At 38.0% G+C, this 27,343-nt stretch overlaps 1 protein-coding gene across 2 annotated transcripts in view; it reads left to right on the forward strand.

Annotated features, from left to right (window-relative positions):
• ficd (FIC domain protein adenylyltransferase) overlaps positions 1-25,845 on the forward strand; it is a 46,549-nt gene extending 20,704 nt beyond the window's left edge. The window contains exons 1-3 of one of the 2 annotated variants that reach the window (XM_065250718.2): positions 21,306-21,455; positions 22,070-22,408; positions 24,593-25,844. In XM_065250718.2, coding sequence (XP_065106790.2) covers positions 22,138-22,408; positions 24,593-25,671 — 1,350 coding nt within the window. In that variant the 5' untranslated portion in view covers positions 21,306-21,455; positions 22,070-22,137 and the 3' untranslated portion in view covers positions 25,672-25,844. Of the gene's footprint in view, positions 1-21,305; positions 21,456-22,069; positions 22,409-24,592 lie in introns of those variants that run through there. The other variant, XM_073814722.1, reaches the window with a different exon arrangement.
• The last annotated feature ends 1,498 nt before the right edge of the window (positions 25,846-27,343 follow it).

Raw genomic sequence — 27,343 nt, forward strand, 5'->3', positions numbered from 1 at the left:
TATTTAAAATCTAAAACGAAGTATAGACAATGTTAAAGCAGAACTTACAATATACAAGCAGTTTAGATAGCCTACTTTTATTTTAAACTGCAGTTTGTTTGCTCTTTGATTTAAATACAAACTTTTTTCACTTGTCTATTCTGATAGTCAGCCCCGATACAATGCCATTGTGTATGCTCGTTTAAAGTCAGACGACAGTGTCAGTGTGTCAACAGTTGATGCTGATCCACAAAACAAAGCCCAATTTATTTTTTACAATGCATTACAGTCACTTCAAAATACGTGCATCACATGTTGAATGTGTCTTTGCGTGCCTGTTGAGCATTTCGTTTAGCAGGACACAAAGGATGTGTTTGTTTCAGCGCCAATCTATCTCTTACATTCAGAGGGTGGGACTTGTTTTGTAACAGTGCATTTGATTGGTTTTACTACAGGTGAGTGACATTTTATCAGTCAGTAGACAAAGAGCTTAGCCTATTGCTGTCATAAGGGTTATAGAGGCCCTGGCAATTGCCTGCTCTGCTATCTACATGAAAGGTATGTGACTTTATTAGGTGCAAAAAGTATCCAGAGATGCAAGGTATTAATCAATATTTCACAATGTGCAATAATGGAACAACAATGTCTTTAAATATAATTCATAACGTGTAACACTGTCTCAAGTGCAATACTGAACTAACAGTTCACAATGTATTTTCAGCACAGGTGTCTACCAGCTATAGAGATTGAGACAGAAATACAGCTGCCAGTGCTGTTGGGGCAGCTCCAAGATTTTAGTAAGATTACGCAGGATCTTAAGAATGCACCCACTTCCGTAGTTCTGTGTCCAATAAAAATGTACACCTCAAACAGTCTTAAACTGTAGAAAGTCAAAAGAGTCCAAAGAGGAAATGAGGGACATTAGAAGGAAATAAACTCACTGTTGGGGTAAAAACAAAACACACATACATCTTGAAACAAAGTCTAAAATAAACCCAAAGCCCAAAATGACAAATATATATAAAGAATAGTTTTTCAGCCTTTCCCAGCACTTTTTCCTCCTTTAACCCCCACCGAATCTGCTTAACTTGTATGAACCCGCTTTTTATAGTAAATAGAATGTAGGCTATTTTTAACACAGCTGCAGTACATAAAAAGTGTGTGTGTGAGAGAGAGATAGAAAAAAATCATCAACATACACAGATTTATCAATACGCAAGATCTATACTTAAATGTATTGATTATGGATATTTGTATCTTTAAGATTAAGACATAAACAATGGCAGCTTTAGTAACATCATCATATTTGTATGCATTGTTTTTGGTCATATTGGGACACTGTCATTTTCAGATAGTAATAAAATTTTATACAAAGCCTCTATTATTATATTCTGCCTTTGATGACCAAACGGACAAAGCATCCTAGTGTGTGTCCAGATGTTTTCCGTTTCCTGTTGAAAAGTAAAAATAGTAAATAAATACTTTGAGTTTTGACTTGTGAGGGTATTTTTGGTCATCACTAGTAAATAATAAACTGTAAATCGTGCCTCTATAGAGCTCAGTGGAAGAGCATTGTGGTATACGCAAATGATTATGGTTTCAAACTGTTAAAATAAAATGTATATTCCTGCTAATGCACTGTAAGTCGCTTTGGAAAATAGCATCTGCCAAATGCATCAATGTAAATGATTAAATCGTCTCAAATCAAACCATGATTTAGCTCATTAATCAGAATCAAATCTAATATGTAAATGTGTGACTGTTTGGGTCACAAGTGAGTTGATGAAGCAGTAATGTGGGAGGATGAGCAGGAGTTCCTCTGACCCAGTCATGTGTGAAACAACAGGGTCCAAAACCAATCTGATATCTTTATCATTAATTGTCTATCTCATATTTCTCTGTTACTCTACAGACAGCCTCACATGATACTGATCATCTATTTCCTGCTGAAATGAAATCCGATCAGAAAGAATTCCCAGTTATGAGGAATACATCATCGTTTTAAAATCATCTTGATTATCATACAACGTGGAGTTTGAAAACATGCATGCAAACGCCACTAAAGGCGGGGTGCACGATCTCTGAAAGCCAATGTTGACATTTGAAATCACCTAAACAAACACACCCCTACCCCAATAGAATCTGGACCTTCTTTTGATAGATCCGCCCCACACATTCGCAACCCAGACAACGATGTCGGTTAGTAGACACGCCCCTTGGCGTGTCTGATTGGCTACAAGTGTTGGCCCACTGCTGATTGGCTACAAGTGTGTTTTGGTACTCGGGCCGACTCCGTTTTCCAAAGTGTTTCTTAGAAGTCGTGCACACTGTCTTTACGCCTCACCATTGCAAACAGCCACCCACCAGTTTCACAGTTATCGCTGGATTTCACAAATGTACACAGTTATGAAATAAATTGAACTGATTTTTGTGTTTATGTTGCGTTGCCATCTTGTACTGGCATGCATTTTGCATTTTAGGCAACTCTTAACTTAAATGGTATTCACCTCCTACTTGAAAATAAAGGTGCTTCATGATGCCATTGAAAAAACATATTTGGCTAAATGTTTCTGTAAAGAACCTTTCTCTTTCCAAAAAGGTTTTTTGTAGTAAAAACGGTTCTTTAGATTATAAAAATGAAAGGAACAGTTCGTGTCAATGTCAGGGATTTTAGCGGTAGAACCCAAGAGCAGACAACACAGGATTCACAGAGAACACTTTTAGTGATAAAAACGGAAAACAAAAACCCACGAGAAGGGGAAACAACATATACGGGGCAAACCAAAACACCAACAAGACTAGACGATAACTAGACTACAAGCTAGACAAAACATACGATAATCTTTACAAATAACATACGATAAGCTTGGGTGATTTTAACATTCGATTAGATACTCACATGAACGATGCAAAACGAACGAGTACAGAACATCAAACACTAGGACTATAAATAGGGAGAACTAGTGAGGGGAACAGGTGACAACGATTAAACCAAAAGACAAACAAGGGAGCAGGGTAAAAGTGATGAGACAATGGAAACACATGGTTTGATAAAAACAAATCTATGGCTACGTGTTCCCACACAGAACATAGTCCTGCCAGAAACCTGCCACAATGAAATAGAAATAAATACAAGGCAAGACGGATCCTGACGGTCAAGACTGAATGCTTTGAGGAACCAAAAATAGTTATTGTCTGGCAGGGTTTTAAATCTTTTTTGTCAGCTGAACCTCCTTGATATAAATTGTTTACTTACCCCCTGAGATAAGAGATAAGAGAACATTTTCAATAATTTTTTAATCGTTTAAAGTTTTTATCTGCATTATTTTACACACACTTAATGATGGTGCTTAAAAGGTTCTTCAGCTGTGCGTTTGGTTCTCAAAGAACCATTTATTCAAAGGTTCTTTAAAGGCTTCATAAAGCATCTTCATTTTTAAGAAAATTATTGTTATTGACCTTTATCTGGTAATTTTCTTTTTTTAACGTATATGTTTATTTTGCATTGGTTTTCAGTTTTCTGATATTTTTGTGATTGCAGATTAAACAAATAAAATATTTTATAGTTTTTTTTTTACATTTTATGATTTAATTGTATTTAATAATTTTTCATCAACTCACAAACCTCCTGCAATTCCCTCCCAGTTTGGGGTTGACGCCCCCTAGTTTGGTAAATCCTGTTCCATGTCATTGCTGTGAGGAACCTTTTAAACATCTTTATTTTGAACAATTAAGCAACAGATCAGTTTGAGCTAATGTCTTTAAAACTAAAGGTACAAATTAAAATCTAAATCTAACTGGCAGACAAAATCCACTTATTCATTCACATCCAAAAACAAATTCCCCCCCTACTGCCTTTTTTTATTCCCCTCACATTTCATGTAACAGAGTCTGTTTACATATAAGATGACAAGGTTATTAAGGCAGTAAAAAATGCACAAGGGAGGAAGAATAATAACATGCTTGACAGAACACTGCATACTGTACCTTTATTTTTAAATGGTGTTAGAAGCTAAAATAGGGTATCACTTCCTCTGGCACTCATGACTGAATGTCTCATTCTGTGTTTTTAATACTCACGTTTGCGTAATGTAAAAAAAAATGTTTGATGTGGTTAAGGGCACCCTGACATGCAACAACCTAGACAAAGACCTCAATGTTCAACTCAATGAAAAACAGTATGTGGAAAAATGGGAGTTGGGATGACTGAGATGGTTGCTTATCTGAAAACAGTCTGTTGTTAATATTTTACTAAGCTCTTTTCTGTTGTTCAACCACGGTGCAAAAATAGGACAGGAATGAAGGAGGTGTTTTGTAGAGGTTGGGAATGATTGACCTAAATTGCGCAGGAGACCTCCTACTCACTGACCAGATAAACACTGGAAAAATGTGAAAAAAATTAGGGCGCGCTTACATTTACCTTGCCAAACCACCCCTGAGCGTGTTTGATCCCCAAACCCTTGTTCGTTTGATTTGTGTGAACGCTCTGTACCGTGTCCTGGCAGGGTTAGGTTAATCACGCCCTGGGCAGCTTGCAGTATCCATGCGTGTAACCAGGGTGCAATTAGCCGGGGGGATGCGTGGGATTTCCCCCTTTCTGGTCAATGTATCCCTGCCTCTGCTTAATTATTTTTATCCCCGGTGGGGATAAATGTATCCCCCCTCAAAGTGATCAGTGCTACTACACTAGTGGCGAGACGGATCACAAAACTTATCACTGATCCGTGGTTTGATTAAAGTCAATTTACTTTAAAATGTGCTACTTTGGCTGGCTCTGATACAGCTGCTGTGCAGCCTCTCTGTATTCACCACTCTGCAGACTTGCTCAATGTCCCGCCCACGGCGCTATCTGATTGGTTACAGACCCGGTTACACCTCACGAGTAATAGCCTATCAACACTTGTGAGATGGTTATGGAGCTGTCGAAACGATGGAAGGCAGCAAATTCAGCCGCATATTAATAAAGAGGGAATAAACATAACAATCTGATTATCTGTTTATGATGACAAGCAGAGTTAGTGTCCCAGTCACACCACGGAGAATGGCCGAAGTTACACATGATAAATGCAGATGAGGCGTTTAGCGAGGCGCGGGTGCGTCCAGTTTGCGCAAATGAGGCTAACTGACTAACACATAATGCAAGCTCATAATTTGTGCTAAAATAGTCTAAATGTTTAGTTTTAAAACCATTTTGAAAAGCTGGTTATATTTTGATGTTTCTGCTTCGGGTTTGTTCCGATCAGAGCTCATGAGCGGAGAGGGCATTTCTGAATATTAGAAATATTTTAATTAGAAATATATAAAAAAAAATTAATAATATTATAATGGATTTTTGTTAGGTCGGACAATGATTACCAAATTTCTCTCTCCTATTGCTCTTCATAACCACTGAAAACATTCAAAAAAGTTAAAACTAGTGGTGGGTACAAAATGACTCATGACGAAATATGGTGGGTTCCCATTCCCACCGTCGCCGAAATCGACGCCTATGAAAACATCCCCCCTCTGTTTTTTTCACAAATCGCACCCTGCGTGTAACCATAGTAGCGTCAATGAAGAAGCAGCTTGGTCAGTTTAACCCACAAACGAAGGAGAAACAGCAACTTGTTGGGTATGTTTTGAGAAGACCAGCAGTGATGAAAGTAAATAAACAGCGACTTTTGTTGCAGTTTGAGTTAAATCAAGCCTCAACTTGGCCCATCTTTGTTCTCATCGTTGCAAACGGAAATACCTATGACACAGTTTTTTTACCTGACGAGAGGGGTCTGGGCGGACCAATCACAGTGCTTGCGGTCTGCATAGAACTGACGGGCTGTTATAAATTTTGCGCATAGACTTTTAAAAAAAGCTGGACGACGCACGTTCACTCTCTTCCATTGGTGAATACGGCGCTGACATCTTGGGTCTTGAGTCTGCGCAGTAGCGATTTCGGGACCAGTCCTGCGCAGTAGTGAGCAGGACGTATAGCCGCGAAATCAAGGCCACGCCCTCGCTCTCGCAGAACGCGCATATCACAGCTGTCAATCATGACGTGACACCACCATTTTTATAGCATTAAATAACTAACTAAAAACAAACTTATTTTAAAAACAAACACTTGAATCAGCGTGATAAAAACTACAGAAAAATTACAGAAACTAGCTTCGGAAAAAAGATAATTGAAGTGTAATTAAATTGTTTAGTTGGTCTCAAGTCCCATTAAATACATGGGGGAGGCGGGGTTTATGACCTATACTGGGACCAGTTAAGGGCGATTTATAGTCGTGTGTAGGTTCAGCTATCCGTAGCCTGTGCGTAGCCTGACGCGCACCTCACAAAAAATTTAACAGCGCGTCAGATCTACGCAGACCGCAATCGCTGTGATTGGTCCACCAGAACCCCTCCCGTCAGGTAAAAAAACTGCATCATAGGTATTTCCGTCTGTGACTGTGAAAACAAAGATGAAAGCCAAGTTGAGGAGTGATTTAACTCAAACTGCAACAAAAGTCGCTGTTTATTTACTTCCATCATTGCTGGTCTTCTCAAATTATACACAACAAGTTGCTATTTCTTCTTCGTTTGTGGGTTAACTTGCCAAGCTTCTTCTTCTCTGACGGTCACGCTGTATACTGTGGTTACACGTGTGGATACTGCCTAACAGCGGTTTGCGGGTGTGTTTGCACGTCGACGCGGAGGACGACGCAAAAGTATAAATGAACACCGACGCGGAACCTACGCCGTCGCGGCCACGCCGTAGGACCTACGCACGACTATAGCGAGCCCTTTACTGGGAGGGGCAATCGAGACGTTTTGACTTCACTTTTCAGGGCTTGTGCGGCACGCTTGGGTGCCCGTCAGGCAAACCAGAGCTATGCACAGGCTACGAATAACCTTACGCACGACTATAAATCGGGCTTAAGCAATATGCATGTGAGAGGGCAGTGTTTCATCGGGCACAAAACAGCTCTTAATCTACTACTAATACACTTTTTCTGATACTCTGGGACATTTCGTCAATTAATATGATAAATAGAAGGTCTCTTATAAAAAGAAAAAAATTTAATAAGAAAAGTAATAAGCATACATAAAGAATTTGCAATAATACAATGAACCTTAGCATTGAGTGAGTAGTGGAATCTTTAATTTTGTAGCAGGATCATTAAACTAAAAGCTATATTAATTTCATAAAAAAACCTTAGCTAAATGTATGTCTGCAATCCCCCAATAAGCAAGACAACATGTTATCGTTGGCAAGAAACCAAAACTTTTGATGTATAAATGGAGAAAAGCTTTGTGAGAAGCCCGACTTTTATCCTCTCACACGTTACAGCTGCAATCCATGACAAGCTTATACTTGTACAAGCAAATGGGGCTTTTTTAAACTGAAAAGGTAGGTCTAGTAGAGATAGCAATAATGCAGTTCCCTTATCAAAATACAGTTTTAGTCAAAAACAAAACTAATTAACTTTTAGGTAGCTCATCTGTTGAATCTTATTATTTAATACAAGCATCTTGGGTGCTTTAAAACAAGAAATTAAATCTGGTCTTCTGTGCATATTGCTTAGTAGTGCACAAGACATAAAGGGGCAGTTTCCCAGACAGTGATTAGACTAGTCCTAGACTAAACAATTTTTAAGAGCTGTCCATACTGAAAACAGCTTGCACTGACATATCTTAAAATACATCAGTGCTCTTTGTTTTGCCTCAAAATGTACACCAGTGATGTTTTTGGTATGGTATATTTGTTCAAACTAGTTATATTTCCTAATTAAACTTAGGCCTAGTCCCTGTCTGGGAAACCGCCCCAAAATGTGTTATTAATTTTATGTAACAGCACTATGCTGGAAAAGCACACTTCCCAATGAAACCACTTGAAACCAATCATCTCATCCATCTGGGGTTTTGGCAGCTCTGATGTGTGACTCAATATTCTTCATTTCAACAACACAGCTTATATTACAGGGCAGGCTCCTTCTCTCGCTCTTACTCATGCACGTGTTTACTTTCATTTTTGTTTTTAAATCTTACCTCCCTTTTCATGTTACTCCTGGTTCTCCGAAATAATAAGGAAGGAATTATTTTTAAACTCTCACAATAGTGCATCCTGAATGGGATCAAGGCTCATACTTAAAAAGGGCAGGTATCCGCTTATTGTTCTATTAGTGCAGCATCCACCCTAATGATGAAAAACGCCCCTCACACAGAAGAGTACTGACGATAAGCCATATTATATGATTAGGAAGTAGGGGTGAGCGGGGCACAAACTAACACAGAGTTAATTGTAACATAGCTTTACATATTTATACAGGGCCAAGAAATCTGTGCTTTTTTGGGGGGTGGGGGTCTTAAAGTCAGATGATGACCTCATGTGAAGTTATGAAACGTTTTGATGTGTTTTGGTTAAGATTTTGAAAAAGAGTGATTTGCAGGCATGAAAATAAATTTCTTCATCTTATGTTTTTATCGATTTCTTTTTATTCCGAGTTTTAAAACATTTCAACACTTCCTAGTAACTGATAGCTGGAATTGAAAACATTTTTACACAGCGGGGTTAGTTAACACAGCATTGCAACAAAGCCTCCAGTATACAATGATAATGAAATGAAAGCAATTCTAATACAAATGATCAAAATGATAACTGTTAATACAATATCAGGGGAAATAACTCACAATTATCATTTTTTGGATTAATTGTGCAGCCCTTTCAAAAAAATCTATTTATATGCATTGATGCTTAATACAAGGATGGTTAGATGAAGGATCATGGATGGATAGATATCCACACATTCATCTTTTATAGGCAAATATATAAACAATATCCACTTTTAGTATATAGACAGAATTTGATTGAATGATTTGTGTTTAAACAAAATTTTCTAGCAGGTGTTACAACAAACCCTCTGTTTGTTACAATTAAGGCCACCTATGGGGTAAGTTGTAACGTTTGCGCTCCTGTCACTTTCAGTGTAATTGTACGATAACTGTAGTCCCACAAACAAACTTTAAGTGTTCATTTGTAGCAGATATAATATGTGTTGATGAATATGAAAAATTATTAATCTAACTTTAATAGCCAAAAATAAAAACAGTACATTTCTGTTCACTGTTCAGAAGTGAGGGTTTTGTAGTAGGTTTATCATAAACTTAAAAACCTTTGTGAAAAAACCTAATTTGGATTTATCGATCCTTGCAAATGTTATGCCTCTCTCAAAACCCCTGTTTCGCTCTAAGATATTAGTGAAAGTTGTTTACAAACAACTGTATTCGTTTTAAAATTCAATTTCTTCATGAGATTTAAATCAATCTGGGTTTAAACCCCTTCATAGCACAGAGACAGCTTTAGTAAAAAAAAAAAAAGATTTACTGCTTGCCACTAATTCAGGCAATTACGTTGTTCGACTGGAGCACTAAGTCGATAAAAAGAGTGGCTTCGCTCATATTTGGTTGGGAGAAGTTTTTTGTTCGTCTTAGAAATTATATATTCACTACTGCGTGCCCAGGGCCGGAGTGGGGCTACTTTTCAGCCCGGGTGTTCAGGCCCAAGACCGGCCCACTTTTTCCATGGTGGAATTCCAAATTAGCACTTTTGCCAAATTGGATAAATGAAGCAACAGTTCAGCACTTACTTTTGTGTAGTTTTTATTAATACCATGGTTCAACAAATAATGCAAAGGTTAAATATTAATTAAATAATAATATACTTATTCACTACAAAAAAATAATTAGTAATTAAAATAAAATAATAGTTTATTCTCAAGCTTGAGTTTTGATATCAATATTAAACTGCATAATACAGTCTATGAATTGCCATGTATTGGGTGATACACAAAAGGCTAATATTTTGATAAAATTTTATATTTTGCTTGTGAATAGTTAGACAAAGGTATTAGCCGAATAATTACGTTACTAATGCCAATCATTACTAGGCATATCTCTCTTTACCTGTAAAAAATTTCTGAAAAATAAATGGGTAAGCTTGGTACATTTGGCTAGCCTGGCTCCGCCCTCCTACGTGCTTCCGCTTAATTTTCATTTTATCTTCAGCAGTACGTCTGGGATTTCTCTATAGAGTTTCGTTTTCTCCTGCAAAAATCTGCAGGACCAATCAGCGAACAGATGGGGGTGGTTAAGAACGATGACGTTGAGGTCGTACGTCAGTTTGAGTTGTAGTTCAGTAATGGCAGCGGAGAAAGACGTGAGAAAAGCTATTCGGTCCGTTGTTGCAAAACTGCCGAATATACAGAAGTTAAAGCTGGAGCAAGAACCAGGTTTGCTAAGTTTTGTTTGTCTGATTATTCTGACTTGTTGTTTCCGGGCGGTTTCGGTGCATGATATACGTCACGACCACACGTTAGCGATTGGCTTTGGCAGATCCTGAGTGACTCTGGGCAGATCCAATAGTTTTAAACTTCAACGTTGGACCCTCCTTAACGGAAGTAACGCTTTGCAATGGAGCGTGGCCAGACTCTCTGTACAAATGAAATGAATGTACGAGAGTCTGGTTGGACCAGGCTAACATTTGGCAGCATCCACTTTCAATGTCTTTCTTTTCTTCAAACTGGCTTTTACAGCCGTTCCTGGCCTCTTTATCCCACCCATCCTCTCTGAAACGCGTACCGTTACAGTGGTGAACGTGATTTTACCAAGTAGGATGTGATCCTGGATCAACACCATTGTCGTTCCTGGATCAACATTTTCATTAACCAATCAGATTGCAGGATTAGGATAAGTGTGTATGTTAGATTTAGGTTTAGGATTGGGTTGGGGCTTTTTAAGAAATACTCCTCAAACTATTATTTTACACTAATTTGAGGGTTTAAAAATGGTTGGGTTTTGAGTTAAGGGTAGGTTGGGGTATCTTTTTTAAAACGTTGGTCCAGGATCATCAAAAAATGTTGATCCAGGATGACATCTTACTTGGTGAAATCACGGCGACCCCGTTACAGTATGGCCGGCCCAGCCTACCTGAGAAAAGTTTTGGAAAAGACGCGAAAAGAAGAGACGTTGTAAGATTTACCAGTAATTTACTGGTAAGCACTATGTGTGAACGGAGAATAAGCATTATCGGCAATAGAACGGATGACGTCAGGACGCGCTGACAGCTTTGAACCACTCGTAACGTTTTGATACAGATGACACGTTTACCCCAAACATTGTTTATGGACGTTTTTCAACACACGCCCACCTGAAGTTAACGTCTACATCTCTTCACCAAAGTTGTTAAAACAGCTAACCATCTATTTGCCGAATTGCCCACATATGAAGCCTGTGTGTAAACATTACTGCTGTTCAGGTTGCCGTTTGAAGACACCCAAACATAATGTTTGTTCCTGAGCAGGGGCAGACTGAGACAATAATTAAGGCCGGGAATTTGACCCCATCCCAGGCCACCTTCGCTGCCGCTGTCACCATGTTCATGCAATCCACCAGCATTGCTAATCGTATATGTTAATATTATTATTTGATATAAAAGGTAGACTACCAGACGATTAATACATTTAGCCCCTATATCTGACTGGGAACAAATTTATACAGATTTAATATATAGAAAAGGGGACAGACCAACAAGTGATCTATCTTAATATGGGGTTGTCAAGATGCTGTATGTCTATACTGTAGGTGAACCCTCAAAAACGTATAGGAATACACGATGTATACTAGTACGAGTAAACATTATAACGTTATATATATATATATATTTCGTTTATTTATCTTACTAAAGTACTTTTAAATTATTTTTATATTGCTTATGATTGTTTGAGCACTAAAGCTTGACTTGACTTGACTTGACTCTGGCTCTTATGTTTCAAATAGATGCTTATGTAAACTAACAGCTGGCTTTAACTTGACAAAGTGAAAGGGGTTTTTATTAAAGCCTGCTGATTGTTTACATAAGACATTTCAGAAAGGCTTAAACGTGGCACAAAGTAATGCTTTTTTATAGAAACAAAGAGCACTGTCTCCTTTTATGTCCTTATTCACCCAAAGAAACAAAATTGTTCTGTTGATCACATTCATTGTTTAAATTATTTTAATCTTTTGGCAGCACTAATGTCTAAAAGTCGTGACTGCTACAATTTATTCACAGTATATTTAGGTAATCACCATATTTGTTTACGGTTGTTCAGTTATATACTGTAGGGTGATGTAAGCGTGCAATTTTTTATGGTTTTATGTTGTGTAATTGTGTATATTTAAATATGTCATGCAGGCAGTAATGAAGGGTTGTACCTGTGCTAGGAAACATTTGTTGTAGCTGTAGGCAGGTACGTGTAGCTAAAATGCATGGTTACGGTGTTTGTAAATCTTTTATGTTGTGATGTATTTAAATGTATTGTAATGTGTTTGGTATCTGAGTAATGCATTTGATTTTGGATGATGTATTCTTAAAGTGTTTTATTTTTGAATGTTCGGTGTAGGACTAATGGGAATTTCTGGTTTTGTTTTAGGAGCTGGCCTATGTCACTGTTTTGAGGCTTTATATAATTAAATCAATGTGTTTTATATTCACTTGTGAGGTACTTAAAAGGGTTAGCTCATTTTAACATACACGTATGCACTTGCTACCATAGAAGCCCATTTATGTGTTGTTTTGCTATGGTTGGATTGTGAATAAATAACTATAAGAAAGATGATTATGGGACTGAGAAGTTTTTTTGTGTATTTTATATAGGCTTTACAGTTTTGGCGTCATCGAACAGGATATTTTTTTCTCTGATTGGTAGCAAGTGATATGTTGTAGGGTTTCAAAACTGAAGAACTGGAATTTCAGTAGAACGACGGGGGACATAGAAGCTGTTACAGTGTGACTGACATTTAAACAATGGAGCAAAAACTTGTAGCATTGTGGGACAGGTTGGCTATGGAAAAAGCTGCAATGGATGAACTTCAACAACGGAAAAAGCATTGACTGCTCAGTTACAACAAGTAGCAACATTGATTCTAGAAGCTTTAAAGGAGGCTTATGTGAGGGGTTGCAGGAATTTTCTCATTCATTGCTGAGGTACCTGGGGGGCAGTTGTCCAGCTTATGTGCAACAAGAAAACTAATTCATTCTGTAGTTAAGAGCCAGACTACTGGAGGGGAATATTTGGGCTCATGTGTTAATATAATTTCATGGGAAAACTATATAATGCTCTTACAGGGCCTAACCCAGTTATGAATGCGTTTATGGGGGGAGTATGTGTTCCATACAGGCTCTATGGTGACCATCATAACAGAGTTTTTTAACGAACATTTTGAGTGTAAAGGGAATTATGTTTTACAAGAGTATGACTGGCTCACTTTAAAGGCAGCATATGGCCTTTCCATACCATATTTGGGGTATCTAGAACTTGATGTTAAAATTATAGGGAAGATTTTGCCAAAATGTGGTGTTTTGGTGGTGAAAGATCCAACAGATCCTGTAACAAAATTGAAAAGGAAAATTTCCCAGGATTAGTGGGCATGAACTTAATAAAGGATTGCAATGAAATTTTGTCAGGTCCTCTTACATTTAAAGTCCTCAAGTGTATCAAGGTTTCGCAAAAGTGATGGATCCTTTACCGTTATTAATATCCACAGGTTTTGTGTTTGGTCCCTGCTACAGGTTTTCAGAATACTTATAATTCAGACTACATTGTTTTGGTAGAAGGCCTAGAGGTGGATGAATGGGTTTTACCTGAGGCACTTATGGTGTCCCCTGGGTTGGTAAAGGTCCAGGACGGTCAACTAGCTGTTCCTATCATAAATGCTAGTGCTTTAGATATCAGCTTGGCCCCTCATACACGACTGGCCTGGCTACACACAGCTGAGGTAGTAGCGGGGGGGGGGGGGGTAAAATATGTTTCATTTGGTTATTGTTAAAAAAAAGATGGCAATATGTGCATGTGTGTTGACTATAGACAGCTGAATTTAAAAATGAGATGCTTACCAACTCTCTAGGATAGAGGAGTCGCTTGATGCCCTTAGCGGGGCCCAGTGGTTTTCAACCTTGGACCTCCCCAGTGGTTATAATCAATTGGAAGTGGCAGACAAAAGACTGCTTTTTGTACTCTGTTTGGGTTATACCAGTTTAATTGTATGCCCTTTGGACTTTGTAACGCACCAGGAACAGTGACTTATGGAGATAATTTTAGGGGACCAACATTTTCAGTCTTTGTTCTTATATTTAGATGATGTGGTTGTGTTCTCATCTTTTGAACAACACCTTAGTCGTCTTGGGTTAGTGCATTTTACGTTTCTGGGAGTGTGGCTTAAAAGTAAAATGGAGTAAATGCTCGTTTTTCCAGCCCCAAGTGTCATATCTGGGACATGTAATATCTCCTAAGGGGGTTGCAACAGATCCTGAAAAGACTCAGGTAGTGGCCCAGTGGCCACGACCGGGTACAGTAGCAGAATTTAGATCTTTTTTAGGGTTTGGTGGGTATTATAGGCGATTTGTGAAAAAAATTCTCAGTTGGCAGCCGCCCCTGCATGGCCTTGCAGGGTTAATGAAACCTAAGGCAGATAAAGCAAGGACCACAAGAGCTCCCTTTTCTGAACGGTGGAGTTCTGAGTATGAGACTGCTTTTCGGTTATTAAAAGAAAAATTTGTGACTGCTAGTCATTGCGGCTTGGGAGCAATAGACCTTTCTCACAACTTCCGTATTTATGACCGGAAATACGCAATCGTCGCGGAAATCTACTTCCTCTGCAGTCAAGGCAATGTAAAAAGCCGTATCTGTTCCATCAATTCCCTGTAGATGGGGAAGTTATACAGAAGTGGATTCAGGCTATCCGGCGAGACTTATAATGTGTCGTTTTAGTTAACAGTTCAGTAACAGTTAGACTTGCTCTCTACTTACCTAGAAATTTATGGACAAATTCTTCATGGAAAAAGTTTTCCTCCATTAGTCGTGTCACATCAGCAAATGTAATATTTGGCAAATCCGTTAACGAAGTTTTGTAGACTCTTTGATCCATTTTAAACTTGCCCGGGTTTATGTTTTTCTAGTGTGTTGACGCTTGACAGGAACTCCGCTTACACGACGAATACGTATTTCCGGTTACTGTGAGAAAGGTCTATTCTGTCCCAAGAGGGGAAGGGGGAAGTCTTACCCTAGCATTCAGACAAGACAGCAAAAATTAACAGGCTATAATGATCCTCCTTAAAGATAATAAAGAACATATTTGAACATTGGTACATTACTAATAGTGATCATTTCCACGTGTGTTCGACTTCATGCTACACCACAGGAACCAACAGGCCGTGAGAGCGATTCAAAAGCATACTCTTCCTGTCTAGTTTCTCCATTCGCCTTTGCAGTACTTTGATGTCATCCGCCTGTCGTTCTTGCAGTGCAGCTTTAAGTCGAACACAACTTAGTGCGGTTCCCCCTGCAGGAGGTCTCATGGAGAATGATGCTGTTAAAGATTGTGGGTAGTGTAGAACTTAGATGCATATTGCAAACATTATTCCAGAAGTAATAAGATTTGTTATCTGTGTATAAATAAACATGTCCTTCCACTGGGAATTGTAACGCAGTCGCAGTGAACAGTACGTTACTTGCGCGCTTTTTTGAATATGGCCACTTGTGCAATAAAAACTGCACAACGACAGAAGGTAAGATCCCAGATAGCAAAATCTGCCTGGCCCACCACTGGGCCACATATTTGCTTGAGTTCTGGCCCAGTTCTGGCTGGGTCCCCGGCCCAGAACTGGTCCACACACTAAAAATTGGATCAAACTATTAAATCTGGGCCAGTTGTGGCCCACACCCAGTAAAATAGATCTTACATACTGACTTGGCCCAGATTTGGCCAGCACACTGTAAAGTGACCTAAATTGTTTATTTGGCCCAGGTCTGGCTAGCACACTGTAAAGGGACTTAAATTGCTTATTTGGCCCAGGTCTGGCCCAGACCCTTTGTTTTATATGGCCGACAACATCTGCATGGTCCCTGGGCCAGATGTGGCCCAGAAACTGGTAAATATTGTATATTTTTTATTTTTCAAGAAAATATTTTACACCCATTTAAGAAGATTAAGAGCCTTTTATTAAAAAAATACACACATCACATTAATGTGAATTAACAGTTAACAAATACATAAATATGAACATGTTTTAACATGTATCAACAATTAACCACATACATTGTAATTTTGAACATATTAATTCTTAACAAATTCAGTACACTTTACAAAAACCCAACAAATACAAACAGACATATATCTCTTGCACAACACATTTTACAAGCACATATAAGCACTTTATAAACAATTTAAAGGGATAGTTCACACTTAAAATTATAATATTCTCATAAACCACTTACCCCTGTGTCGTTCTGAACAACCAAGTGCTCCGATTGTCTTCAGAATACATTTTTAATTTTTTTTAATGAAAACCGGGAGGCTTTTGTCTGTCACATTGACTTAAGTTAGTCTCACAATCCGTTTCCCAGAAAAGAATGAAAGACATCGCCAAAAAGGTCCATGTTCCATTAGTAGTTTAATAATAATATTATGAAGTGACAAGAACACTTTGTGCACAAAGAAAATAAAACGAACAATTTCAACAATTTGTTCTCCTCCTTAGTTGTTGAAAGTGTATTCAAGACCAGACTACGGCGATGCTGCTGACATCACCTGCAGCTCACGTCACTTGCTGATGTGGTTACCAATGTTTTTTTTTCTACGCTCTTTTTTTAAAGCATAATGCAAACATTGTAACAACACTTAAACAACCAAATAAATGTACAAATTACTTGGCAGCCTATTCTGTCTGTACGCTGGCAACTACGTCAGCAGGTGACGTCAGCATGATGCGTCGTAGTCTGGTCGTTAACAGGCTTTGAACGACCAAGGAGAAGAACAAACTGTTGAAATTTTTTTTCATTGAAATACTGATGGAACACTGAACTTTTTGGCAATGTCTTTCATTCTTTTCTGTGAAACGGATTGTAAAACTAACTGAAATCAATGGGACGGACAGAAGCCTCCCAGTTTTCATCAAAAATATCTAAAAACGTGTTCTAAAGACAATCTTAGCACTTGTTGGTTTAGAACAACAGAGGGGAAGTGATTTATGATAAAATTGCAATTTTGGGGTGAACTATCCCCTTAAGCAATTACAGCGAGACAACTGGTAAAACAAATTAATTAACATTTAAAGAAAAAAATTCTCTCTCACACACACGTTGGCATATGTGGTTTACCGGGACAATTTCATAGACACAATGCATTTTATACTGTACAAACTGTATATTTATATTGCCTTAACTTACCCCAGTCCCTAAGCCCAACCATAACAAAAATCTGTTGGAAGTCTTTAATCTATGAAAAAGTATCACTTAGTATTGTGTCCCTGTAAAGCATGTTTATAGCATATTAAACATGTCATTATACACTATTCCCCATAAACCACATATAACAACCCATCCGCACACACACCTCTCACACACAAACCAAGTAATTAAAACAAGTTAAACACATTTAACCAAAACACCACCAGTCTTTTTACAGAACAAAACATTCTCCTTTGCAGACACAAACACAGGCGCTAACACTAACTGCTTTTCTTTTGCTAAAGTTGTCTCTTGCACCCACCCTCTCGATCGAGCCACCTCTTCATTGTCCCCTCCACAACTGTAAGGGACCTTCTCCGAACTGCATCTTTAAAATAATTAATCCATATTGTCATTGTGAAATCTTTAACATTTAATGAGCATATTAAAAAGAAATGTCTAATTTTTATTAACAAATAATTAACAGATATATTTACCAATCACTACCTCTCTGAGTTGGAGGGTGGCAAATAAAGTCTTTTCCATCCAGTTGAGGTTTTAAGCCAGGGAGTTGTCAGTCGGCCTCTTCAATGCCATGTGCAGTCTCGTACATCTGTCCCGCCAATAAGTCCCAACCAGTTAACCTGAAACAGATTTATAGTCTTAATAGTTGGTCATACACTGTAAAAAAAATCTGTAGAAATTACAATGTTATTGCAGCTGGGTTGCCGGTAATTTACCGTAGATTTACATTTATGTTACACTGTAAAAAATGCCTGTAGAAATACTGGGTATTACTGGCAACTAGCTGCCAGTAACTTACTGTAGATTTTACATTTATGTTATTTACTGGCAACAGTTTGTTCAAGTTAAATGAACATGAAACATTTTCAGTCTTTAACTTCTACAGTAAGTTACTGGCAACCAGCTGCATAATTACAGATAATTTTTTACAGTGTAGGGTTTTGTACATTTGCACATCGTTCACATGTCTCTAACACTTACACATCAAAGGGTGTGTAAATTCGTGAATCTGAAAATATGTGCCCTGCTGAAAAAAACAGCATACCAGCAAGACCAGCATATGTTGTGTTTTGGTGCTGGTTTGCTAGTGAACACCAGCTAAAACAGCCTCAAACCAGCACCATCACCAAACCAGCATTAGCACCAGCATCCCATGCTGGTCATACCAGCAAGCCACAGCATATGTTGTGTTTTGGTGCTGTTATGCTGGTGACCACCAGCAAAGACCAGCATAATTCCCATGCTGGTTTGATGCTGGATTTTTCAGCAGGGTGCTCTTTAACTTCTTAACTACTTTAGCTCAAATAAGGTTGTGTGTGAAGACATGAACGTGTGTCTGAATTCTCTGCTTGATTATTAAAAACCTGTTAACCTGCACGAGGACGAGGACTGGTTATTTACATCTTTCTAAATGGATTCAGCTTACTAACAACAATATTTAAGCTGACGTGATAGCTGGCTAAATGTGCAGGAAAATTCACGGTTTTGAATATGTAGCAAACAATTCCTTCTCATTGTTATCATGCATTTTTAACATATAAAAACTAAATCAGTGACTTACCAGTTATTGATGATGGTGTCTGTGTCGAACGGGAGCTCAGCTTTGTGCTCTGCTTGATTCAAATCATAACATCAGTCGTTTTGTTGCCGTTCAACAGCTAGAGGGCTGATTGCCACATCACGGAATCGGGCCGTGTACTGTATACTGTCCGTCTGAAGCATAAACATTTTTAAATTGCCGCCAAACAGCGTTACAACCGGCATGTGTCAGTTGCACTGGCATCGGGCCACATACTGAATTTCTGACATCATACACATCTTGGCAGTATCATATCAAACCATAATCGGTCCAGGCACAATGCAATGTAGTCGGTCCGACTACACAATGCCAGATTCGGCCCGATTACACTGAGACACTACTTTAGTAGACCCGGACTTCAGCTGAGTATGCTTACACTCGGGCCAACAGCTATAAATAGTGTTTACTACTGGTATACTATTTCCTCATCTGGGCCAGTTCTGGCGCATACACTAAAAATCTGTCTGGCTTTCAGCCGACACTGGCGGAAAAAAGCCAGAATCGGGCCAGAACTGACTGCTATCTGGGATCTGTTTTTTCCATTTAGCCCTGTTTTACAGAGAATTCTTATTAATATTTTAATCTTATTTGGTTAACTCATGTTCTACATCATTTAAAAGTCTGTTTATTGGCGGTTGTCATGACAATTATTTGGCTGTGGAGGGATGTCACAGTATAAATGATTTTCACAGGCAGTCTTAGTGAAATACTGTATAGTTGAGCTGTTATACACACCCAAAAATTGACCAAACCTTGTATTATAATTATTAGCATTATATGTGAAGAACAGGTTTCACACACCAGACCAAGTTTTAAAGTTACATTAACAAACCCAAAAGTATAAATAAACAACCAACAGTAGACAACAAGGGTACACACACACACACACAAAAGGGAAAACATCTGGATTGCCTCAGTCAGCATCAGCCTCAGTTACATAATAATTAATGAGAGTAAGCATAACTGACAATATTCACAGTTGTGTTGTAAATCAGTAATATCACAATTGGCGCAGTAAATAAAACTGATTAAAAATAAATAAAAGGAAATGATTACAGAGTAGATTATTTTTGAACTTCCAAAAGTCTCAAGAGACACCCCCAAATGGCTTCAAATCTTTTTATTGCACCAAGCTCACCAAAACGTAGCTGTTCCATTTGGATGATATGAAGCATCTCATTTAACCATCTCTGAAAACAAGGAGCTTGTGAGGTTTTCCAAGTGAGGAGTATAATCTTTTTGGCTGCGATTAAGCCTACCATTAGCGCGTGCTGATGAGTACAAGGGATAGTATCCATAACATCAGAATAGCCCAAAATAGCCAGATTGTGGTCTGGCTGAATGTTTATTCCATATGCGCTTGAAAACAATAATGTTAGACCAAAAATAATACAGAATAGGGCAAAAACATAAATGTGCCAATGTCACTTCTGCCATATTGCACCTATCACATTGAACAAAATATTTCCCTAAATTTCTTCTCGATCTAGTTTGAGTATAACTTTGAACTAGATTAGTTAGATCTTAATTCAGTAGACCAGGTTATCTATAGGCCTACTCTTAATGTAAATTATTCTTTAGACTTTATTTTAATCAACGGGAATCTAAACTGAATGTATTAAGGCTTTAAATAATTAAATCAATGTGTTTTATATTCTCTGTGAGGTACTTAAAAGTGTTAACCCATTTTAACATACATGTATGCACTTGCTAAAAAGAAGCCTATATGTATTGTTTGGCTTTGGTTGTGAATAAATAACTATAAGATGATTATGGGATTGAGAAGTTTTTGTGCTTTTTATATAGGCTTTACGTTTTCTTTAAAATCTTCCGCAAAAGTCTTGCCACCCATTTTACCTAATTTTACGGTTTAGATTTGATAAGATTCAATGTGCATAAAACTTGTGAGGTGCATGTATACAGACCAGATGTGAGACTAAACTGCAGCAGTAAACAGTGAGACCCGCATCTGGATGTGATGATGTGTGTGATAGCCTACTTCTGGTTCGCAGGAAAATTTAGGTTTTCTCTGGAATTACACATTGTGTTAATGTCTTTCAGATGTGCGTAAGAGACATGAAAAATGATAATGAGACTATTCTGCCCCCTAGTGTTGATATTGGCAAGACAGCGAAATCTGCTTCACACTCACATACTCACACTCGTGTAATATATATATATATATATATATATATATATATATATATATATATATATATATATATATATATATATATATATATATATATATATATATATATATATATATATATATATATATATATATATATATATATATATTAAAATAACTAGCTAGTAAAATAATAGCTAATAGAACATATAGCTATTATTAAATATAATTAAATTACAGACATTGAGCAAAAAATAATTTTAAATACCCCATTGGGCGGATTCAGATGAGATGTTTTATCCAATCATAAAGTTCTACGATCTGGAAACTGTGTGGTGTGTGGCAAACAACTGACCAATCACTGAACACAGACGAAGTAAATCGAACCAATCAGCTTTAACGTTACATGTAGGTGATATTGGGCTTCGCGGAAGTTAACGTTTCTGACGGCAGAGAAAACGGAAAATTCTTTACAATTTCCCTCATCTTTAGTGAAAATAAAGATAATTATATCAAACCGGTAAGTTAAAACGTTTGCGTATTTTTCCATGTTGTTTTAGTGAAAACCGTTATTTTCTGACTGATTTGCTTGATGATGTCATGACTTCAGAACAGCTGTTTGTTTGTGTATTAACAATTAAATATCCCTCATATAGACTCGTTCGCTTTTGTTTCGCGTCAGGTTAAATCTCATATCAAAAAGGTTTTTCTCACTCTGCATTATGCTTTTTCTCTGGATGTCAAGATCTGGGAACTCATAGTTTGAACATATTTAAGCTTTGATGTAGATTATATAAATAGACGTCAATTACATTATACCCTGATCGTCATAGTTGTTTAGTTTAGTGCTTTTACTTTATTAGTACAGTATATTTACTATTTTAATTTAGTACAGTTGTGTCTTTTGTGTTGTCATATTCATATTCATTACTGTATCTTGTGTTGTGTTATGTAGCACTTTGGTCCTTGTGTTTGCAGTATATATGGTTGAAATAAAAATAGACATAATAATCTAATCCCAATTTCAACTACTATTTATTACTGATAGTAACGTATACAAATTGGGACCTCAAGATGAAAAAATTGCAATACATTTGATTCAATGTTTGAATAACATTTTTACATTTAATCCAGGTGTGCAAATAGCAGTCCCATGCTAGAATGTCAGACATGTGGAGTGAGGACACCGGATTTGATGTTTGATGGCAGCTTTGGCAGTATTGCGTCATGCGGGCAGCAGTCCTCTGCTGTGGGGCTGGACTCCGCTCCTGTTTGCTCTTCTGGGCTCTGTGTTTGTCCTGCTGCTGCCTTTAGCAGGCATAGAGGAGCAATGCTGTGCCACACTAAAGGGTATCGCCCTCCTCCGTTGCCAGCTTTGGGGAGGTGTTCAGCGCCCTGTGGTGCACACGACCAGCCTTACGGTCCCATTTACAGAGCTTGATCTACTGCCACAAAAAGTCAAGCCCAGTAAAGGTACAGTTAGTAGGTCTTTTGTACATAAATTGCTGTTGATTTTGAGATTCTTTGTTCCTTTCTCCAACCCTTCACCTCCATCCACCTGGCTTTGTTCGTGGCTTTTTTCATGATCTGATCAATTCCCAAGGAATTAAATCGTCCTGCTCTACTTCCCATTTTTTTCCTGTTTCACTCCACCATAAGATGGATAGATGGATAGATAGATAGACAGTTAGAAGAGAGAGAGAGAGAGAGAGAGAGAGAGAGAGAGAGAGAGAGAGACTAATAGACAGACAAAGATATATGGATGGATATATAGAAGGATAGTTGGATAGTTAGATTGATAGATGGAAGGAACGATAGATGGATAGATTGGAAGGAAGGAAGGAAAGATAAAAGTATGGGTGGGTGGATAGATGGATGCATGGAAGGACAGACAGATTGAAGGACAGACTGACAGATAGATGGAAGGATAGACGATGGGTAGATGAAAGATGGATAGAGAGAGAGGCAGGGAGATGGATGGATAGACGTATGGATAGATGAAGAGACAGTTAAAAGGGCAGAGAGGGAGAGACTGATAGGCAGACATAGATGGATGGATGGAAGTATAGTTGGATGGATGGATGGATGGATGGAATGAATGAAGGAAGGAAGGAAGGAAGGAAGGAAGGAAAGAAGGATACATCCAGGTTGGATGGATAAGTTGTAGTTGGAAGGTTAGAGGGATGGATGGAAGTATAGAAAGATGGATGGATGGATGGATGGATGGATGGAAAGACATATCAAAGGATAGACAGAAAGTTAGATGGAAAGATGGATAGATAGAGATACAGAAAGAAAGAGAGGCAGACAGACAGACAGAGAGAGTGATAAATAAATGGATGGATGATGGATGGATGGATGGACTGATGGATAGATGGACAGACAGTTAGAAGTGGAAAGAAAGAGACAGCGAGAGAGTATGATATGCATGGATGGAAAGAAAGAAGAAAGGAAAGAAAGACAATGTATATATGGATGGATGGATGAATAAAAAGGAAGGAGGGATGTATGGAAATACATATCAAAGGATAGACAGACAGATAGATCGAAGGATGGATGGATAGATAGAGATACAGATAGAAAGAGGGGCAGACAGACAGAGAGATAAATAGATGGATGGATAGATGGACAGACATATAGATGGACAGACAGTTAGAAGGGGAAAGAGAGAAACAGCAAGAGAGTATGATAGGCAGATATAGATGGATGGATGGATGGATGGATGGATGAAAGGAAGAAAAGATGTATGGAAGGTTGGAGGGGTGTATGGAAGGATAGAAAAAATCGATGGATGGAAGAAAGGAAAGATGAAAGGATGGATATATGGAGGGAAAGTTGAAACGTTAGAAGGTTGGATGGATGGATGGAAGGATGGACAGACATATCAAAGGATAGACAGACAGATAAATGGTAGGATGGATGGATAGAGAGAGACAGATAGAAAGAGAGGCAGGCTGACAGAGAGAGAGAGAGAGAGAGAGAGAGAAATGGATGGATAGATTGACAGACAGTTAGAAGGGGAAAGAGAGAGACAGCGAGAGAGTTTAATAGGCAGATAAAGATGAATGGATGGAAGTAAGGAAGGAAAGATGGATGGATATATAAAATGAAAAATGGATGGATGGAAGGAAGACAAAATGGAAGGATAGATAGATGGAATGATAGATGGATAGATAAATAGATGGAAGGATGGATAGATAGAAAAATATATGCAAGCAGACAGATAGAGAGAAATAAATGGATGGATGATGGATGGATAGACCAGTGGTTCTCAAACTGGGGGCCGCGAGATGGTGCCAGGGGGGCCCCAGTTTGATGACATTTCATAAAATACATTAATTTATCATGAATTCTGTGTAATTAAACCTAAAAAAAAATAAGGCTACTAACCAACAGCACTACTTTGTATACTTTAACATGTTTTGTCTTATTAAAATGTTACGTTTTAGAACAAATTTGTTATAAAAAAAATTTAGGGGGCCGCAAAGGAATGCACCATATACAAGGGGGGCTACATGCTGAAAAAGTTTGAGAACCACTGGGATAGACAATACAGATGGATGGATAGATTATATAGGCAGGCAGACAGAATATAAATTCTAAATCTTTCAGCAAAAAAATCATTATGTGTAATTTTGTCCATTTGTTGGTTGACAGAGAATCAGTTGGAGGCGAAGGCGGCTCTTCAGCAGGCCCTGGAGATGAAGAAGCAGGGCAAGAGGGAGAAAGCACACAAGCTGCTCGTTCACGCGCTCAACATGAATTCAGAATTCGTGGAGGCGCTCACCGAACTGGGAACAATTCTGGAGGAAGAAAAGGACGTCGTCCAAGCAGATCACCTCTACACCAAAGCTCTCGCCATCTCGCCTTGCAATGAGAAAGCTCTGGTGAGCAGGGACCGTACGCTCCCCTTAGTGGAAGAAATAGATCAACGCTACTTCGGGATTATAGATGGAAAGGTACGACGTCTCATGTCTATACCCAAAGGCAACTCTGCTTTACGTCGGGTCATGGAGGAAACCTACTACCATCACATTTATCATACAGTAGCCATCGAAGGCAACACACTTACACTGTCAGAGATTCGTCATATTATAGAGACTAGATACGCTGTGCCAGGTAAGAGCCTTCAAGAACAGAATGAGGCGATCGGCGTGGACGCAGCGATGAAGTACATCAACACCACCCTGCTGTCCCGTTCTGAGGACATCACCGTAGATGACATCTTAGAGATACATCGACGCGTCCTGGGCTACGTCGACCCCGTCGAAGCCGGGCGGTTTCGGACTAACCAGGTATTTGTGGGGCATCACATTCCGCCTCCTCCACGGGATTTGCACAGACACATGCAGGAGCTGGTGCAATGGTTGAACTCAGAAGACACGCTGCACCTGCACCCCGTGGAGTTCGCGGCTCTGGCGCACTATAAACTGGTTTACGTGCATCCGTTCGTAGACGGGAACGGGCGGACATCTCGACTGCTGATGAATTTAATTTTGATGCAAGCCAGTTACCCTCCAATCACAATTCGTAAAGAGCAGAGGGCAGAGTATTACGCTGCCTTGGATACAGCCAACGAAGGCGACGTTAGGCCCTTTATTCGATTTATTGCAAAATGCACAGAAATTACGCTCGATACTCTACTGATAGCCACAACAGAGCATGCTGTTGGGCTGCCCGGTGCTGGTAATCATGCTTGCCATAACTGCAAACAAACTATACCTGCACACAGCTGAGAAAAAGCACGCACACTGCAAAAAATAATTTTTAAGAAAAAAAATCTTAGTATTTTTGTTTTGTTTTCTGTAAAAATATCTAAAAATTCTTAAATTAAGATGCTTTATCTTGATGAGCAAAACGACCCAAGAAAATAAAATTTAAGTGATTTTGTGCATAAAAAAAGCAAAAAAATCTGCCAATGGGGTAAGAAAATTTTTCTTGAATTTAGTGTTTAAGAAAAATTTTCAAGATTTTTTACTTACCCCATTGGCAGATTTGTTTTGCTTGTTTTATGCACAAAATCACTTAAATGTAAAATAAATTTTGTATAATTTGGGTCGTTTTGCTCATCAAGAAAAAGCATCTGAATTTTTTTGTTATTTTTACTGAAAACAAGACAAAAATACTAATCTTTTTTTTTCTTGTAAATCGTTTTTTGCAGTGCATGTGTAATTTAGGTGCCATATGGACTAATTTGGCTTGGTCATGATGTATTTTTATGATGATGAGTAGCTGCAAATTAATTCTACATTGTGTTTTTGCCTTTTGCCTGTTTATTGCCAGTTTTAAATAGCCCATTAATGGTTTAATACATCTGACTGTTTGATGAAAAGTGACAGGTCACAGTGTGTAAGACAGATTGTAAGATCTTGTCTCGGGTATGTCTTTATAAAGTAACTAATGCTTTTGATTGGGTGAAATAACAAATACGAACATTGCTGTCCTTTATTGGAAAAGCTGATGTCATACCTAAATACAATGCAGCAGTGTTTGTTTTTCTGTGTGCATGTCTATACTTTACATTTCTGTAGTGGCAATAAAATAATTTTACTTGTAGTGGAAGTCATGCAGGCATCTCTAAAATGAACAATTCGTGATTGAGCTAATTTGATCAGTTTGCATAAGAATAGATTTGCAACATGCTAAAATATGATTTTCCTCTTTGCATGAATCCTAAATTACCGGAAAGAAATTTGTTTTTAAATATAGGTATTAGCAAAATTACCCATATTTTCCTTTGATTTTGTTTTGTATAAATAATTTATTTTCAAGCGTATCTGAAACATGAATGTACTTTAGGAATTGTACGCAAGCCTGCTGTTCTTTAAAATGGTATTGTTGAAAACTGTATTTAAAGTTTTAAGTATTTGACAGCAAGTTACATTTTTACTGACATCCCGTTGTTTTATTTTGGTGTAAATATTGCATTTGCCACTGTTTTAAAATACATCATGAGGCACTTTAACATAGCTATAATTTATTTGACTAAAAATGCTATTTTATTACTGTATGTATATGTATAGTATGTAATAAATTATTGAGAAACTGTGCATGTTTTTTCATTGTACAGGGTAAGGTTTTTAATCTGTATTCTTAAAGGGACACTCCACTATTTTGAAAATAGGCAAATTTTTCATCTCCCCTAGAGTTAAACATTTGATTCTTTCTGTTTTGGAATCCATTCAGCTGATCTCCGGGTCTGGCACTAGCACTTTTAGCATAATCCATTGAATCTGATTAGACAATTAGCATCACGCTCAAAAATACCCAAAAAGTTTTGATATTTTTCCTATTCAAAACTTGACTTTCTGTAGTTACACTGCGTACTTAGTTTTTACGCGATATTACAAAAAAAGCCTCCTTGGTAACTTTCAATACCAGGTGACTATTTTCGGGCACTGTGTAATA

Source organism: Paramisgurnus dabryanus, chromosome 5 (genome assembly GCF_030506205.2).
Source record: "Paramisgurnus dabryanus chromosome 5, PD_genome_1.1, whole genome shotgun sequence".
Lineage (NCBI taxonomy): Eukaryota > Metazoa > Chordata > Actinopteri > Cypriniformes > Cobitidae > Paramisgurnus > Paramisgurnus dabryanus.